Below are 18,057 nucleotides of genomic sequence, written 5' to 3'. Positions count from 1 at the left end.
AAATCATGTTATTTATATTAGGTAATACTGCTTATAATGAGAATCACTCATTGACTAAGAAATCACAGCATTTATCCATGATTTACTGTTGAAGTATAAGAAAAGACATAACATACAGAAAAGTCCAAAATAAATTTTATTGTTACATATATCTGAGTGTGTATTTTGCAGTCTAGTGATATTTAGTGTTTTGTGCTGGGTTTTTATGCTGTCCCACTTTTGTTGAAAGGTCATTTTTATATATAGAATTACTCATCTCCACAGAAAACTTGTGTATTGATTATGTCTACATTTCATATGTATCTGTAGCACACAGATTCAGTTACGTTATTTTAATTAGGAACACCTGAATTTTCATTTCTTTCCCAACAAGGCAGATTATTTTTTTAATAAAAATAAAATAAAAAACCCTCTTGCAATGACAAAGTATTGACATCTATTTTTTGAACTTTTTGTAAGGACATAACATATATTCTTAATTTACATAATTGCTAAATCCTGATCAAGATTTAGATTAAGTATCGTTAGATTAAATTAAAAAATAATAATAGTAATAGAAAAGATCTACTTTAAATCTTACTGAATGGAAGAATTCAAAACAAATCCTTTTTTTTTTTTTCATAACTTTTTTTTCATAACCAATGGTATGTTGCTATCAATTTTCACTGATTATATCTTGTTATTTAAAAAGACAAGCAAATATATGATGAGCTTATTGTTAATGAGATGCTCATCTGTAGTCCAGATACAGATTCTGGACAAATTCGGTTCTCTAGCAAATCCATCATTCCACTGTTAACTTAAGTTTATTATGTAAATCAGAAAGACAAATCATGGCCTCATTCTCTGTGTAGGTTGTGGTAAAGAAAACATGATTTTCCCCATCAACAGTGTAGCACAGATCAGAGTATTCCTGCTCCAGAAACACAATTTCTCTGGCTTCTGTCACTGCAGTGACAGAAGTGACTGCATTTGCACTTTTTCTTAAGTATTACAAAATTTGCCTCCAAGAACATCCAGAGGGAACCAGTTAATTCTTTCATTTCTCATTTCCTCTTCTTTCAAAAGGAAGAATTCCGATGACATCATTTTTTTCCCCATTAGAAAGATGTGAAAATCATAATGCTGAAAGGTAAAAGGACTTTAAAATCTGTGCTCACTACATGACATGTTGATGGTGTGTTTTTTAAAGTGTTTATTAAAAATAATAATAATAATAATAATTAAGAATTAAGAGGTTTTCACAGCTCAGACAATGACATAGGACTCCTTGTCCAAGATAGTATGAATATTATGCCCCTGTTCAGCAATCAAAAAGTCTTGCCCTCAAAGGAAAGTAGCTCAAGGAAAAAAAAAAAAAAAAAAAAAGTGTCACATATATTGCTCTTTTCCTTTTTATTTTGTATTCTGTTTTCAGTTTCAAATAAACTGAATTTCTAAACTTTACATCTAAACATACTTTTTCACACTGATACTCTAATGTCAAATTGTGTACCATGTATTCACTTTACATATACCTCACTCCTTAACCTTTTCCTCATTGCGATTTGGCCATGCAACATAACATACAAGCATTCTGTTTTGTTCTCCATACGAATCTGTACGTCATTGGTTTTCTGGCTTCAGCCAGGAAATAAAATACGTTTTGTATTATGATATTGCCAAAATCCAATTTTGAATGAGTAATCATATTTTATTTCCTATAAGAAAAAAATAGAGGACATAGGCTATACCTGTACTTACAGGTTTTCAAAATTTTCAGTCTTTCCATTTCAGATAGGATTCCTGGGCCACACAGACAGACAAAAGGATTGTTTGTAACAAAAGAAAGAAAAAAGAGTTTTATCTATCCTTTTTCCACTATGGCCTTTTTTTTTAACCACATAGACCAGCAGACAGAGATTTTAATTGAATCAATAATCAATAATCAATAGAGAACCATTCTTGCAATCATTTTTTCTTACATCCCATACACTTGTTTTTCTGTATTTTTGAGTGTTTCATGCTTGTGCTATTTCTGTACAATAGTAACATCTACACAGTATGTCAATATTCTTTATAAATGTTATCTTAGTTGACTTTACTAATGTATAGACCATGTCCTTACTGAAAAATAATCTTAAAGATAAGAATAAAGTAAAGATATTGACTTCTTTTTGTTACGTTTATTATGATTAGGTTGTTATGATAGAAGCATTGTTCATGCTGTTATAGACAATGTTGTTTTAATAATTGTAAATTCTGTTATAAACTCTATTTTGAAGAGCTTTATAGCTCAGTCATAAACATTCATCTGTAATATGGTCTGCAAGAACTCAGCTGATAGTCCATTTTAATTATTTTTTTTTAAAGAAATAAAACAAAAAAGAGGTAAAATTACGTATATTTAAGTTACAAAACTGAATTAAATTTTGTGAATCCAGGAAATGTTGTAAAGTGTTCTTCCTGAAATAATTAACTTTTGGAATAAATTCTGGTTTGTAAATATCCCACAGTTTTAAATCCATAGAATGTAGAATTTTATCATCTCGATTTGACTTTTTAACTGATTTTTCTAATAGTTATTCATGCTTTACTTAAAATTGTGTTATTTATTTTATGTCATTATTAGTATTTTCATTATACAGTATGTACAGAAAGCTTACTGAAGATTTTACAATATGCAGACATAAATGCAAAATGTATTTGAATAGGTGAATGTAATATCTAAGCAAAGATCAGAGTGATGATATAAAATCTGTATGATCTGCTGGAAGGTATTTGACTGGAACCGTGAAACGTGCATGAAGTATCTGCAGAAGTTATTTCTGCTCGAGTCACTGAATAAGAAAATGACATAGAATAATGGCTATAAGGAAGGCTAACTATTGCATATCTTTTTGTAGGTGTAAAAATATAGACTTTGCAAATGTCACGTTAAGGGGTGTAGCTGATTAACCGTTATGGGCCGGGTAGGATTCAGGGTACTGAACCAGTCAGATCTGGGATCAGGTCGGACATTCAGCAATAACGTGTTAACCGTCTGGGGTCTGGTTGGATTCAGAACACTGAATCCAACTCTGTCACGGATATCCACCCATATCACTGTCACGGATAACCACCCTTACCCTAGTTGCACTTAATGAGAGCTATCACAATGCAATCAAGTATGGTTTATTACAGCAACAGATAACCAGGTTCTTTTAGATTGCCAGCAATAGTGACTGTCTGCAAAAGCAAGCTAGCATGCATGAAATACACAGGTGTTACAGGTGTTACAGGTGTGCAGCCTAGAAATAAACGCATTAAAAGGATCAAAGACTCTAGAGAGATCTATAAGCAAGTGTTCAGATCCCACCCAAAGGCGTCCCAATGGAGGGGGAAGAGAGCTCAGCCTGTCGACTGATCCCAGGAGTCAGGAGGTCCTAAGGATGTTGTATCTCCCCTGACAGTGGTATCTTCCCTGACATCCCCTCTCTCTTAGGCCAATTTATATTATTTTCTATCTTTTAGGTGGAGCTTGAGTGACTCTAGTCAAGCATATCTTAGTTATGATTCCTGAAAAGTTCTCCCGTCCCCATTTAAAGTAATAGACTCCGAGAAATTCAGAGCACATGCTCAGTGAGGAGTGGTTGCACCTTGGAGGCATGTAGCTTTTTGGATGGAGGTGTGTTTTGGTATTATAATGATATTATAATGAGCAAAAAGTACACTAGGGTACAGCATTTGTCAAAACACAATAGGTCCTTGGCTCAGGGTGGCAAAAAGTGCAGCTTATTGGTCTCGGTGTGCACAAGAACAATAGAGTCCCCACCTGGTTACAGAGCCTAACTGTGGTGTCTCCACTCCACTCTATGCTCCGTACTGTTCCTTAGGGCTAGCACACCAAGTTTCCCACCAGTATCACACCAGTGTGATAGCATCTAAGGTTGGAAGCCCAGGGAACACTCAGGTAATGCAGCTATGCCCTACCCTGAAAGCCTCTTCAGTGCTGTACATTTTCTTTAAAATGTGAATGCTAGTTTTATTTTCCTAGTTACTTCAGGCAATTACACCACAGCAAGTCCACATATTAAAAGGATGGTTCTGTGAGATCTGATTAGCAAAAAGCGTTATGAGGATTAGAGAAATTTCAGAAAAGAAGAAAGGCACTCAAGAAGTACATCTTTGGTCAAAGGTTTTATAGTGTTTGGTTCCTCTCATTTCTTATCTTTTTTTTTTTTTTTTCCTTTGAAATTTAGATATATATACAATTTCTTTCAGGAATATAAAATTAGAACAGAAAATAATCTGACAGTAGCGAGTCACAGCTCCAGGCTGAACAGCTCTCTGGCTAACCTCTGGCTAACATGTTCATCTGGTCTTCCAACATAGGTGAACAGAATCTTGTAGTATTGCCCCATGCTGTTTCTTAATTACAAAGAACAAAATTTAACCCTCTCTGCTATTCATATTTGTAAAATATTCCTTTTCCTTTCAGTCCACCAGTTAAAACTGTGTTCCAGGCCTTTCCTATCTCTCTCCCTGACTTGCATCCTTCTGTTGTTTGATCTTGACAAATTCAATATGACCTTGTTTGTATTCATCCAGAAGGTTGCAGAACTGGTATTCATGTGTTATCTGTAGATAACAATGTTCTCAGTGTTCTTTGCAGGTTCATACCCAGCAGGAAGCATATCCTGCTTTAAAATGTCAAGAGAAGCAGAAGAGAGCAGCCTGTAGCCTGACCTCTTCACACCAATACAGTATAACAAAAGGTCTTGTGAGAATTTCTATTAGTATGACCAATTTGCTGACATAAATCTCCTTACTATGATACCTTCCATTCCAGCCCTTGTATTATGCTAAGGAATTACAAACCTAATGCACTAATCACAGTTTAAAACAAACTTGATTTTAATCTCTGCTAACTGTACTAGGCTGCATCCCAGGGTCATTGATATAAGTGAAAGGTCAAGGTGAAAAACAGCAGCTGAATATTCATAGAATCATAGAGTCATGAAATGGTTTGGGTTGGAAAAAACCTTTAAAGATCATCTTCTCCACCCACCCCTGCCATAGGTAGGGACATCTTTCAATAGATGAGGTTGCTCAAAGCCCAATCCAACCTGTCCTTAAACACTTCCTGCAACAGGACATCCACAACTTCTCTGAGCAACCTGTTCAAGCTTATCACTATCCTCATCTTCAAAAATGTTTCTTATATCCAGTCTAAATTTATCCTCCTTCAGCTGAAAACCACTGCCCCTTGTCCTACTCTACTGGGTCTGGCTGGAATGTTAACTTTCCCTGCAGCAGCCCACGCAGTGCTGTGCTCTGCACTTGTAGCTGGAACAGCACTGTTATCACACCAGTGTTGTGTCTACTGTTGAGCAGCAGTGGCACAGCATTGGGACTCCTTCTAACCCTCGTGGGTTAAAAACCCTGGTGGGCAAAAACTGAGAAGCTGTCATCACCAGGGCAGCTGACCTAAACCAACCAAAGAGATATTCCATACCATATGATGTCACACTCAGAAATAAAAGGTGGAAACAGGAAGAAGAGGGGAGGGGTGGGCTCTCATTGTGGAAACGTCAGTCCTCCTGAACACCAGCCATTTGCGTTGAGACCCTGCTTCAAGGACATGGTCAAGCATCGCTCATTTATGGGAAGTAGAGAGTAATTTCTTTCCTCTGCACTTCCACATAGCTTTCATTTGTTTTATTTGTTTGTTTTCCTCCCTTTTTATTCCTTTCTCCCTCACTTTTCCCCTTTCCTTTTTTTTTCTTAGTTAAATGGTTTAGTTCATAATAATCTTTCTTTAATTATTATTATTATAATTTCCCTTTAAATAAATTATCCTTATCTCAACCTGTGAGTTGTTCTTTGCTTTACTTCTCCCCCTCCTCATCTAAGGAGGGAGAGTGAGAGAGCGGTTGTGGTGTTTAGCTGCCCAGCACGGTAAAACCACCACACCTACCACTAAAGGCCTTTGTAAAGTCTCCATCCTTCTTTAGAGCCCTCTTTAGGCAAAATAAGATCTCCCCAGACAACTCTTCAGGCTGAACAATCCCAACTCTTTCAGCCTTTCTTCACAAGAGAGGTGTTCCAGTCCTTCGATAATTTTTTGAGTTCCTCCTCTGGATGCACTCTAACAGATCCATGACTTGTATTGACAGACCCAGAACTAGATACAGTAGAACAGGTGGGGTTCCACAAGAGCAGAGTAGAGGGGTAGAATTCTCATCTTGACTTTCAGGTCATCTGCCTTTTTAGGTAGCTTAGTGTATGATCAGTTTTCTCTGCTGAAAGCACACATTTCCAACTCATATGTGACTTTTAATCCACCAGTATCCCCAAGTCATCCTCTGCAGGGCTGTTCTTAATCCATTAAACACTGAGACTCTACTGATATTGGGAATTGCCCCCAATCTACATGCAGGACCATGTAGTTGGCATTGTTGTACTTCATAAGGTTCACATGGGCCCACCTCAAGGCTAAGTCCATCTGATATTCCTTCCCTCTAACATATAACTCATATTTCCCTCTAAAATATTAGCTCTTATTAACACCACTCAGCCTGGTGTCATCTGCAAACTTTCTGAAGGTTCAGTCAATCCCACTGTCTATGTCAGTAATTAAGATACTAAATAGTACTGGTCCCAGCAAAGACACTTGAGGGACACCACACATTACTAGTTTCTGCTTGGACATGGAGCCATTGACTAGAACCTTTGGGTTTTATCATACAGCCAATTCTTTCCATCAAGCCATATCTCTACAATTTAGAGGCAAGAAGGACTGTATCAAAGGCCTTACAGATGTCCAGATAGAATGATATCAGTAGCTCTTACCTTGTCCACTGATGTAGTTACTCCTTTGTAGAAGATCGCTATATTAGTCAGGCACTATTTGCCCTTGGTGAAGCCATGCTGGCTGTCTTCAATCACCTTCCTGTCTTCCACGTGTTTTAACATAACTTCCAGGACGATCTGTTTATATAGGCAAAACATGGGAATGTAACTTGGTTGTAAAATGATGCTAATACTTGTGATACTTGTGAGCAGGCTTCACTGTTTTTAGAGCCGATATGACAATTCTGATGGCCATTGGTTTGCAATATTCTATCAGATCTTTATGGTGTGTTGGCAGTCAGAGACATAGCTCAAAAATATTCTCCAAAGTGGAATAGCCTTTCACCCACAGGAGCTGCTTGTCTTTGGACATTGTCTTTCAGAAGATTAAGCCTCCTTGTATTTTTCTATGAACATGAAACAGTCCTTGCCTCTTCCTACAATAATAGTGACACAGAGATACTTTGATATTACAGGTTACTTGAGTCTACATTCAGAACATTTGGTGCACTTTAACAGGTATCATTTCCACTGACTCCTGTGATAATGTTGCATATATTGTTATCTTCTACACAGGAACTACTGGCCAAAACAAAGTGTGAAAGGGCATGATGAAGCCCTGTGCTGATAAATGAAGGATGGAGGATTGAGGAATACTAACAAGTTTTTAATATAAAATTTGCAAATGAATTGAAAGCTAATTTTGACTCGTCTTTTAAATGCATTATGGTACTCACAATTTAATGACATGCCAAGATCCCTGGTTTGCATTTAATGGAACAAATCATTCTAGATGTTATACATCAAATTCCTTGGTGGAACTAAGGATTCAAATATTCAGTGTTTTTCCTACAAAAAGGAGAAATACCAATGGAACAAAAGATACTAGAATCTAAGCAGTGTGAAATATTAAGCAAATCACAATGTAGAATTCCACAAGCAGAAATTTGCCATCACCCTCAAAAACAATTCTTAAAATGATATCTTATTTTTCATCTGCAGGTCACCAAGCTGTAAAAATGTCTTTTTTTAAAAAAACATGGAAATTGTGGCACAATGTATTAAAATAAAATGATTTGCCAATCAAGCTACAGGATAGAGAGAAAACCTGGTACTGAAATATATGTCTCTAAGTCCCATACTTAGGAAGTCATGCTCCTTCATGCCTATTCACACCACTTCTCACTTTAGGAAGTAGATTTTGTTAATTCTATCAGATTCCAAATCTAGAAACTGTGAAAGCTACTCTTCAAGTTCTCCGAGAGTAAAACAATCCCAAGAGGGAAATTAGCATCCACAGTAGAACATCATTTGTCAGTATTATAGATAGGGATGTCCTTACATCTGGAGATAAATTTGTGATGAAAGGAAGGAACCTTTCTGAATGTGAATATGGCATCTTCAAGCTCAGTTTGTTTATATAAGATAGAAACAGATCCAGTATTTGTTTCATTCGATAGTACATGTTTATGTCAAATAAATCTAAGACTTTCATCAATTTAAAGTTCATTTTTACTTCATACTGAAAAAGAATTTATGTCATAAGGTGCTAGACTAGGATTGGATTTTGTTCCTATTTTTTCAAGCTAGATTGATTTCTACCCTTCTTTGAGTAGATTTGCTGTTGCATAGACTTTATAATGCTGTTACAAGTATTGCAATCATTCATAGTAATGTAATAAACATTCTTTGGTAAATCTCAGGTAGCACTCCCAGCTCTCTTTCTGTCTCACTCTGACTAAATGCTTCATACTTACATCTGGAAATTTAGAGTTAATTGCTTTTATCTTATGACATAAGGAAAGTGGAAAAAATCAACCCTGGCAAACTGCAAGTCCCCATCAATAAGACATAAATCCTGAAGAAGCAATATTACCAGTCCCCTATCTTTCTCTCTGAGGGCTGTCAATGAAAACTTGTAAATGTAACTAAAAACTTTGGTAATTTAGACAGTTTTGATTTAGGTTTAAAGACGGAGGAGAATTTATGCAGATGCTTACTTGTCCACTTCTCTACACAGATAAATATGCCTCCCTCCATTTGCATTTTGAACTTACTATCCAGAAGTGCATATGCAGGCTCTCTCTCTGTGTCAAAATTGAGATGATCAGAAGGAAAAAAAAATATCTTGTGATCATCAATAGTAGTTCCTTGTAATTATAATTGTCATTACTTGTTCAGGATTTCCCGTAAAGAAATAAATGCATGTAAATGCATGGTACAAAACCTTAAACCCAGTGCTTTCAGAAATCACCTATCTTTACTGTGTTCACAATCTTCACACTCCATTGCTGATCAGCAGATTCAAAGACATCTTACACGCCCTAGATTCTAGATTTACATGTGATATTCCCTTGTGTCATGATTGGTGGTAGACCTTTTTTTTTCTGCAAGGCAATGAAAGGCAAGGCAAGACTCATGTTTCAGTCCTCTGGAAATGATCTTTACACACATACTTTCTATACCAGTAAAGATTAGTTTAGAAATCCTATATTAATGTGCAAGCTACAGAAATTCTTCTGTGCAAAGTTTTAAGAGAATCATAACACAAAAACCTGTTATGAAGTAGATTTATACTGAGTAAGAAAACAGTGTTTCTCTGGTACTGTGACTCTGAGAATCCATATGAATCCCTGTCAAAAACTAGTCACCTTTTTAGGCAAAATTTCTACTTTAAAGTATTTGTGTAATCTAACTTTGTGGAATTTTTGTGTGTTATCTCCCATACTCACACAGCAGATATCATATATGTCTTTTGCTTTTCAACTTGCTTCAAACTCTTTTCTCAACAGCGGTGGGGAATGATACTAGAAAAAGAGACTAGAAAAAAAAAAAAAAAGTCACTGGATGGCTGAGGAAAAAAAAAAGAGCTTACTTTTGTCCTTATTTAAAAACTATAGTAGCTCAATATCTCATCCATTCCACATTATAACACAGTATTTGATAATGATAAAATATAGCATGGAATTTTGCGATGTGACCAACCCCGAATGCATGGCAGGAGACATTCAACATTTTTCCATTAAATTTGTCTTTATCTATCCTTGATGTTGTGATTTCATTAAGAGTAAATACCGTTATCTAACTTTTAAATGAAGAGATGAAATGTTATGGAATATCTTTTTCCCTTTAACTCATGAGTTGCAAAACCAACTCATCCTGTTGTAAGTCACATCTGTATCAGATTATTATTGTTCTTATGAACAACTTGAATTTAAGAACTTGGAAACTTCTTTGGAATCACCAGTAGTGCAACATGTCTTATCTTACTTGAGCTATCAAGCAGTTAGGAATCAAGTCTGAGCTATCAATTTAGACTGAGAAAATTGTAGAGAAAAGCCTCTGGAGTATAATTCATCATGGTTAAAGAATCATTATGAATAATGAATCACTAGACACAGGACTGTTATAAATGTTAGAGATGCTCTACCATGGTAATATTCAGAGTGTGAAGAAGATGACTTGGAGTTGGACATACAGTCAGGCAAAGGCATTCTGACCTTGCTCTGTGCTGTAAGGAACAAGTCTGGAGTAGGCGGAAAGTAAATCCGTGTTAATATACAACACTGCCACATGTATCAGACCTAATCTAAACCATTAGACCTTTTATCAAAGTCATGGAATTATGTACAGCTGACTTGTAAACCTCACCATTTTTCTCCTCACTGGCTCCAAATTCATTGTCGTTTTCTTCCATTTTTGTTCTTAAGTCAACAATACTCACAGTTGCTGTGTTTCATAAGTACAAAGAGATATGATGCATGAGTACTTATAAATAAAAGGTACAGGAGTATCTTTTCATAACCAAATGAAAGCAAAAGTTATTATCTTGTATAGAATAATGAGATAGTCTCCCAAATCTCATCTGACAAAAATAGGTTTATATACAATAATCTAAAGGTAAAACTTGGTGAATGGTTGGTGTTTATTTCTGGAAAGTGTCTGATGGAGGGAATTTCATGATTCTCCTCAACATTTAAATCCTACATAATTAGTCTGTAGTAATTAAAATATATTTAACACAGTTGGAGGGCATAAGGACAAAGGGTTCTGTTCTAATCTCATATGCACAGGCATGCAGAGATTTTAAGATACTGTGATGTGAGCCTTTGAGTTCAAAGACACAACTCAGAATAGTGATGTATGGTAAAGATAAATAGTGTGGAAAGGAATTGAAATTACAGTAGAAAGCAAACTATTTCAAAAGAGCACATCAATTTGTACCAACCAAAAATAGAAAAAGTAACCAATGCAGTCTTAATTCATATACAGTTGAAAAATTAGGAGATCAGATTAACAGAAAAGATATTTTAAAATTCAGAAATAACTCTCTCATTTCCATCTCACCCCTTTTCTAAAAGAAATACACGCTTTATAGGTCCAAATACTTTTTTTTTGTTGTTGTTATTATTATTTAGGATGAAACTTGCTCACGGTTCACTTGATCCCAAAGTCCATGTCACCAACAAAGATGTTAAATAGTGCCAGTCCCAATACCAACCCCTGAAGAACACCACTTGTCACTGATCGCCACTTAGGACACAGAGACGTTGACTGCAACTCTTTGAATGAGTCCTTCCAACCAATTCCTTACCCACCAAGTCGTCCATCCATCAAATCCATGTCTTACCAATTTAGAAAAAAAAAAAAAAAAAAAAAAAAAAGGACATCATGCATGACAGTGTCAAATGCTTTGCACAAGTCCAGGTAGATGATGTCAGTTGCTCTTCCCGTATCCACCAATGCTGTAACCCCATTGTAGAAGGCCACTAGATTTGTCAGGCACAATCTGCCTTCCCTTAGTGAAGCCATGTTGGCTGTCACCAATCACCTCCTTATTTTCTATATGCCTTAGAATAGTTTCCAGAAGGATCTGCTCTATGATCTTGCCAGTCACAGAGGTGAGACTGACTGGCCTGTAGTTCCCTGGGTCTTCTTTTTTTCCCTTTTTATGTTTAGGGTTATGTTTCTCATCTTCCAGTCAGTGCAAACTTCACTGGACTGCCATGACTTCTCAAATATGATGGATAGTGGCTTAGAAACTTCATCTGCTGTTTCCCTCAGGACCCATGGATGTATCTCATCAGGTCCCATGGACTTGTGGGCTTTCAGGTTCCTTAGCGTGTCTTGAACCTGATCTTCTCCTGCACTGTGTTGTTCATCATTCTCCCAGTCCCTGCCTTTGCCTTCTGGGGCCCGGGCTTTTTTTTTTTTTTTTTTTTTTTTTTTTTTTTTTTTTTTTTTTTGTAGCTGACAAGGCTACAGCTCTCGTCAGTGAAGACTGAAGTAAAAAAGTCATTGAGTACCTCAGCTCCATATCCCAGGTGACCAGGTCTCCCATTTCCTTCCAGAGAGGGTCCACAATTTCCTTATTCTTTCCTTTTATCTCTGGGGTAACTACAGAAAAAGCCTTTCTTGATGTCCCTGGTCAAATTTAATTCTGACAGGGCTTTGGCTTTCCTAACCTGATCCCTGGCTGCTCAGACAATTTCTCTGTATTCATCTCAGGCTAATATATTTTTCCTCCCGATAACATACTATTGAAATTTAACTCTTATAATCTCTTCTAAATATAAATGCAAAACTATACCTTATGTTTTCTTCAAATTCAAAGTGAACAAACCCACAATGTAATGGCTATCAATTTATAAGTGACCTCTTTGAACTTTTATTTCAGCTCAGATTAATGAGAGGTTTAATGATGACACTTCTGAATTAGTTTTGCTGTTATTGTTGTTGGTGGTGGTGGTGGTGGTGGTTTGTTGTTGGTTTTTGTTTTTGTTTTGTTTTGTTTTGTTAGCAGTTCTAAGATTTACCAGCACTATTCTACTGATTGTTTCTAAAAGTGAGGAGAACCTTCTCTTTGAACTCAACTGAAACTTGCATAAAGATACTTTTTGGAGTTAAATTTGAGCACTGTTATAATAAAAAACTAAGTAATGTTCCCCAAAAATATCTGCTTAGCCCAAAATAAAAATGGGATATGACAATTATAAGATTTACCAATTATGCATATTATGTTGAACTCATATTAATGTTAGAGTTACTTCTACTATTGCTCTATTTTTTAAGGATGAACAGTATGTGTATATGTTAGCTTTTATGCTAGATTTTATGAGTTTTCTACAACAGTATCTTTTATTATTTCATGTCCTTACTCAGATATATTTCCTTCTTTCATTTCACTCTCACCTGAGTCACAAAGGAGGAATAGGTATTGATATATTTTTATTTCAGACCTAAAATTCATACCTCACTTGTGAGTTATGCAAGGAAAATAGGAAGCTTCATTAAACAAGTTGTCTGTGAATAGTGATTTGCAGTTTGGGAGTAATTTCATTTGAAATCATTAAATGTACACAGCTAAAATAATTTTATTTCTTTGAAAAACTCCACTTACTATCTTACACTGATGAAGACAATAGAGATTTATTTTTTTTAAATACACTTCTTAATGACCTAGAGAACGTCATTTGCTCTGTATTTGCATGTTATACACACTTTCTGTAGCATACAGTAAAGCAAATTTCAAAAAATAGAAATAAACACAATTTAAAGGTAATTTTCTAAATACATGAATCAAATGAGTTACCTCTTTGTAGCTAAATGAGACAACAATCATGGTTTATAATGTCCTCATTGTTTCTTGGAAAGATACAACATGGAAAATTACATTTATCAGTTCAATTCAGCTAAATCAGTTTCCTTCCAAGATAATAGAGTAAATGTTTGGTTTTTTTTTGTTTGTTTGGTTGTTTGGTTGGTTGGTTTTTGTTTGTTTGTTTGTTTGTTTCTTTTTGAACCTTACTGCAAGAAAGGTGAAAGAAAAAGTAAGTGAATATGGGCAACACACATGGCAACATTAGAGTGTACCTGTCAAATAGAGTGTACCTGCCCACTTATGTCATTTATAAAACTGAGTAATTGAGAAGTATTGCACTGTACAAGCACAATGTATTTCTACTGTGGACTGGTGTTGTGATCAGTAATGACTAGTTAAACACTTACCTGGCTAGAGTTGCTGTTTTGCAGCCAGTAGTCATGACATAATTATATATAGAAAGAGGACAAGCATGTAAGTAATTTACACTTAAATCTGAACCCAAAACAACAGAGCTATGAAATCTCCATAAAATCGTTCAGAAAAAACAGAGTGTAAATTAGAGTTTCAAATTGAAGTGTGGAATTAGAGATAAAATATGTTAGGTAATAAATGGGAAAAAAAATAAATTAATGTTGTTTCTTGTGCTACTTCCAACATATATAAATAACTATCAAAGTATAGCAAATCAAAATATCTTGCTAAGGAAGTAACAGGAATATTATAAGTGGCAAGGGTAAAGACAGTTGGTTTTATTAGTGTACCACAGACAGAAATATTCTATTTGTTCTTAGTATGTAGAACGGAAAAGTATGAAGTACTTATGTCATATAAAAATAAATAAATAAAGTAATGTTCTAATTGAAATTGCCATAAAACAACTTCTGAAAAGTTTTATAAAGCAAACTCTATAGATTATACCCAAATGTGCTACACAGAAGAGTCCTCAAGCCAAACAGGACACCAAATTTTGAAACTAGCTTGTAAGAAAGTATTTTCAGATTAATAATGCATGCTACCAAGCAACTGTGGTGATAGAATAGGAATTAGAATACAAGAGACCTCATATGATCCCCACATATCTATAAAAAGACATAAATTAATAGAGTACTGAAGAAAAAGAGATCAGTCTGTTTCTAAGAAAAGAAGAAAAAAAAAAAAAAAAAAAAAAAAACACTTCATTTCCATCTATTCTATGGTTCTATGGTGAAGAGACCATTTCATAAGAATAGAAAGGTACTTTAGGGATTAAGTCTCAGAGTCTCAGAGATGAATCCACACTAATTCAAAATAAAGTATCTTTTGTCAGGTTAAATAATCAAGCTATCAACAAACTGATAAGGAAAAAAATGATTCTCTATTTCTGAAATATCCCAATAAACAATGGATACCACTGCAGAGATTGTACATTAGTCAATACAAAAGTTTTGTGCTTAATGAGATTCAATGATTTGTGACATTCAGAAAATACTAACTTCTGAGCTCCAATTACAATTTTCCAAATCTCTTTAAAGCATTTGAATTTGGAAGTGCTTGGCTGAAAGCTTAAGCCCAACCTCAATTACTCACAACCTATTTTTTTTCTGGCTGAATAATAGCTACAGCCTTTACATGGCAACTATACATTGGTAGTTGCCATGTCTGTATTTGTTGTGTCTCAACAAAAGGACACCCTTAAATAATGTGAAAGGTGTTGTTGTTTTGTTTTGTTTTGTTTTGTTTTGTTTTGTTTTGTTTTCCTGCAGCTTCATACAGCTACAGAAAATTCCATCAGTGGAATCCAGCAAATGATGGTAGAAATGAATAGATAATTTAAATTTCAATCTCTGCTATGAACTGCATATCCCCATCTTCCACAAAATCCAACTGTGTTTACATCTAAGTTTAGACTTGATAGCAATTAAAATAAATCCAAAATATTTTAATGAGAAAAAATCAGCATGTAACAATTGATTTTCCTTTTATGATGTCCTCCTAGCTTCTTTTAGAATATCTGAAGTAGTCTCATTCTCAGCTCACAATCAGAGTACATTTTTTTTCCTTTTTCTTTTTTTTTATTTTCTTCCTATCTAATGCCATATTTAGAGAAATGTAAAACCATAGAATAAAAATCTTGTAAAATGACTGATGAGTGTTTGAGCTAAAAATAAAGTTGAATTAGTATAAACACTATCTAATCTCTAATCCGTTTCTTCCCTCAGTATGAATGTAAATGACACATCTGAGGTTTCCCCTAGATCTCTGTTGAATAGCAAAATACAGTGATAAACACTTCTATTCCAGAGAACAGGTGTGCAATGCAGTCAGTAAGAAGTGGTAGTGACATGAGTACATACTTATTGCCCAAACAATTTTGTAACTTAAAGAATACTGCAAAAGTAAAGGTCCCCAAGACTTCGGTCACTTTATTTTAGCTAAAGATTATTGAAATCCCCCATCTAATTGAATGTGTCACTTACTAATCTCCTGGACTGGAAGTTTATGGCAGAAAAACAAACAAACAAACAAACAAAACAAAACAAAAACAAAAACAGAAGTGGTGGAATTTTCTCATTTCATCGAGGTTTTTAAGTTGTTTTCTTTTACCTATAGAATGAACATATTCAGGAGTAAAACAGAGCACTGAAGATGCATGAAGATCATTTCAAGTGATTTGCTTGATCTCGATAAAATCTTGGCCTCCCTTGTAGGTGAAAGAGACATATTCTATGCAATGACCCATTTATTAAAGATTCCCTGCAGAAAGCAAGCTATATCAAGCATTAAATGAACCTTAATTGTAATTATATTTTATTGCTCCTTGGATTATTAAATGTTTAAACTTGTTTAAACTATGAGATAACAGAATCTATGTTCTCAGTAGTGAAAGGGTAGTAACAGTAATTTTACTAAACATTTCAGCCCTGTTCCAACAATCTCTTGGAGGAAAGTTAATGGTCACAATCCAAGTAAAGCCCGCCTGAGAAAGTCTCAAGCTGTGCTTGAAATACCTAATGTGCAGCTAGAGGATGCGGGGATGTATGAATGTAAAGCTGAAAACTCACGTGGAAGGAATGTCTTCAGAGGGCAACTCCAAGTGTACAGTAAGTATAATTGCACATAGTATTATCCATCAATGCTTTGTCCATACTTAAGGCTTTAACGATATATGAAGGATGCTAGAAATTAAATATCTAGAATATCCACTAGAAATTAAATATATATAAAATAAATATGAAATAAAATCTTTATTTAATTAAGATATATATTTTTGTTCCTCAGTAATGCACTAAAGTCTGGAATGGGAATGAAGCTGTCTCACACAAAACCTGGCTTAAATAGCATTTCATGTTTCCTGATGTTTAGGGTTGCATTTTATTTTGTTTGTTTGTGAAGAGAATTCTTGTAATTTTAGAGGTCTTTATTTTTCTCCTGATATAATACATAATATATAATATAGAAATTAATATATAAATATATATATATATTCACTCGCATTAACCATAATGCATATGTCAGAAAATCAGTTTTAGAAATACCTTAGTATTTTTCTCTTGCTTTTATTAAGGATACATACTTGCCATGCCTGGGTGCAGAGTTTTGCCAAATTCATTGTACAGGAATCAGAATAGGAGAAGCAATTCTCTTTTTGTAAATAAAAGCTTTCATTCTGGGGATGCATTACAATTTATGTAGTCTTCCTAAATTTTTTTTTTTTTTCAGCCAAAAAATTCAACCATATTGATATGTTGTTGAAAAAAAAAAAAAAAAAAAAAAAAAGATCCCGAATTAAGAATATTTGATAAAAGTAATTCAATAATTAATTTTTATATAATGTCATTGATACACCCTAGAGGCCAGAAAAAAAAGCCTATACAAAACATGACTTATTGATTAATTGCAGCTCAAATATTTCACTTTAGTCCCTCCTATTTCTTGTTATCAGTCCATGAATCCTACAACCTTAAGGATTGCAGGAGCGGTCTATTGCAGGAGATCATGCAACAAATCTTTCAGACTCTGAGTTGTATTTGGTCTTCAAATATTGCAGTCAGTGTTATTCAAACTTCATTACTTGAGACTGTTCCTCAGGCTAATAGATACCTTTAAGAAGTCTACCCCGTTAATTAATTTTATTTTTATTTTCTGGATTTCAGACAACTGTTATTAGTGCTTTCTCCCCATTGCTCACTGTATATAGTTCTCTGTCTTTTTTCCACACTTTCATCAAATAACCATAGATTGTCACCATATGTTTAGTTATTTTTCATATAAGTCAATATTTCCAGGTCCATAATCAAATTTTCTGTCTCCTCCAACTTTCAAATGTCTTTATCTTAGCTCCTCAGTTTTCAGTGAGTGTCAGCATATAACTGGATGATGTTCCTCTCCTTCCTTTTCCTTCTTATCCATCTGGAGCCAAGGGCAGGTTTTTGCCTTCTACTTTTTCACTGTGTATAGGAAAAAATATGTGATAGCAAAAGTGGTGGTTTGCACCTTTCCTTTTGGACATGCCACCCATACTGCACTTGAATAAAAGTATTTTACTAAAGAGAGAAAGAGAGAACGAGAGAGAGAATGAGAGAGAAAGAGAATGAGAGCAAGAAAGAGAGAAAGAGAGAAAACTCAAAGCCTCAGGAACTACTTTATGCCTTCCACTGTGC

At 34.8% G+C, this 18,057-nt stretch overlaps 1 protein-coding gene across 2 annotated transcripts in view; it reads left to right on the top strand.

Annotated features, from left to right (window-relative positions):
• CNTN5 (contactin 5) overlaps positions 1 to 18,057 on the top strand; it is a 692,218-nt gene that overhangs the window by 534,716 nt on the left and 139,445 nt on the right. For both annotated transcript variants that reach the window (XM_032205142.1, XM_032205150.1), the window contains exon 10: positions 16,316 to 16,497. In XM_032205142.1, coding sequence (XP_032061033.1) covers positions 16,316 to 16,497 — 182 coding nt within the window. The remainder of the gene's footprint in view (positions 1 to 16,315; positions 16,498 to 18,057) is intronic.

The sequence above is a fragment of the Aythya fuligula genome, chromosome 1 (genome assembly GCF_009819795.1).
Source record: "Aythya fuligula isolate bAytFul2 chromosome 1, bAytFul2.pri, whole genome shotgun sequence".
In the NCBI taxonomy this organism is placed as follows: Eukaryota; Metazoa; Chordata; class Aves; order Anseriformes; family Anatidae; genus Aythya; species Aythya fuligula.
This window is presented reverse-complemented; position numbering and strand designations above follow the sequence as displayed.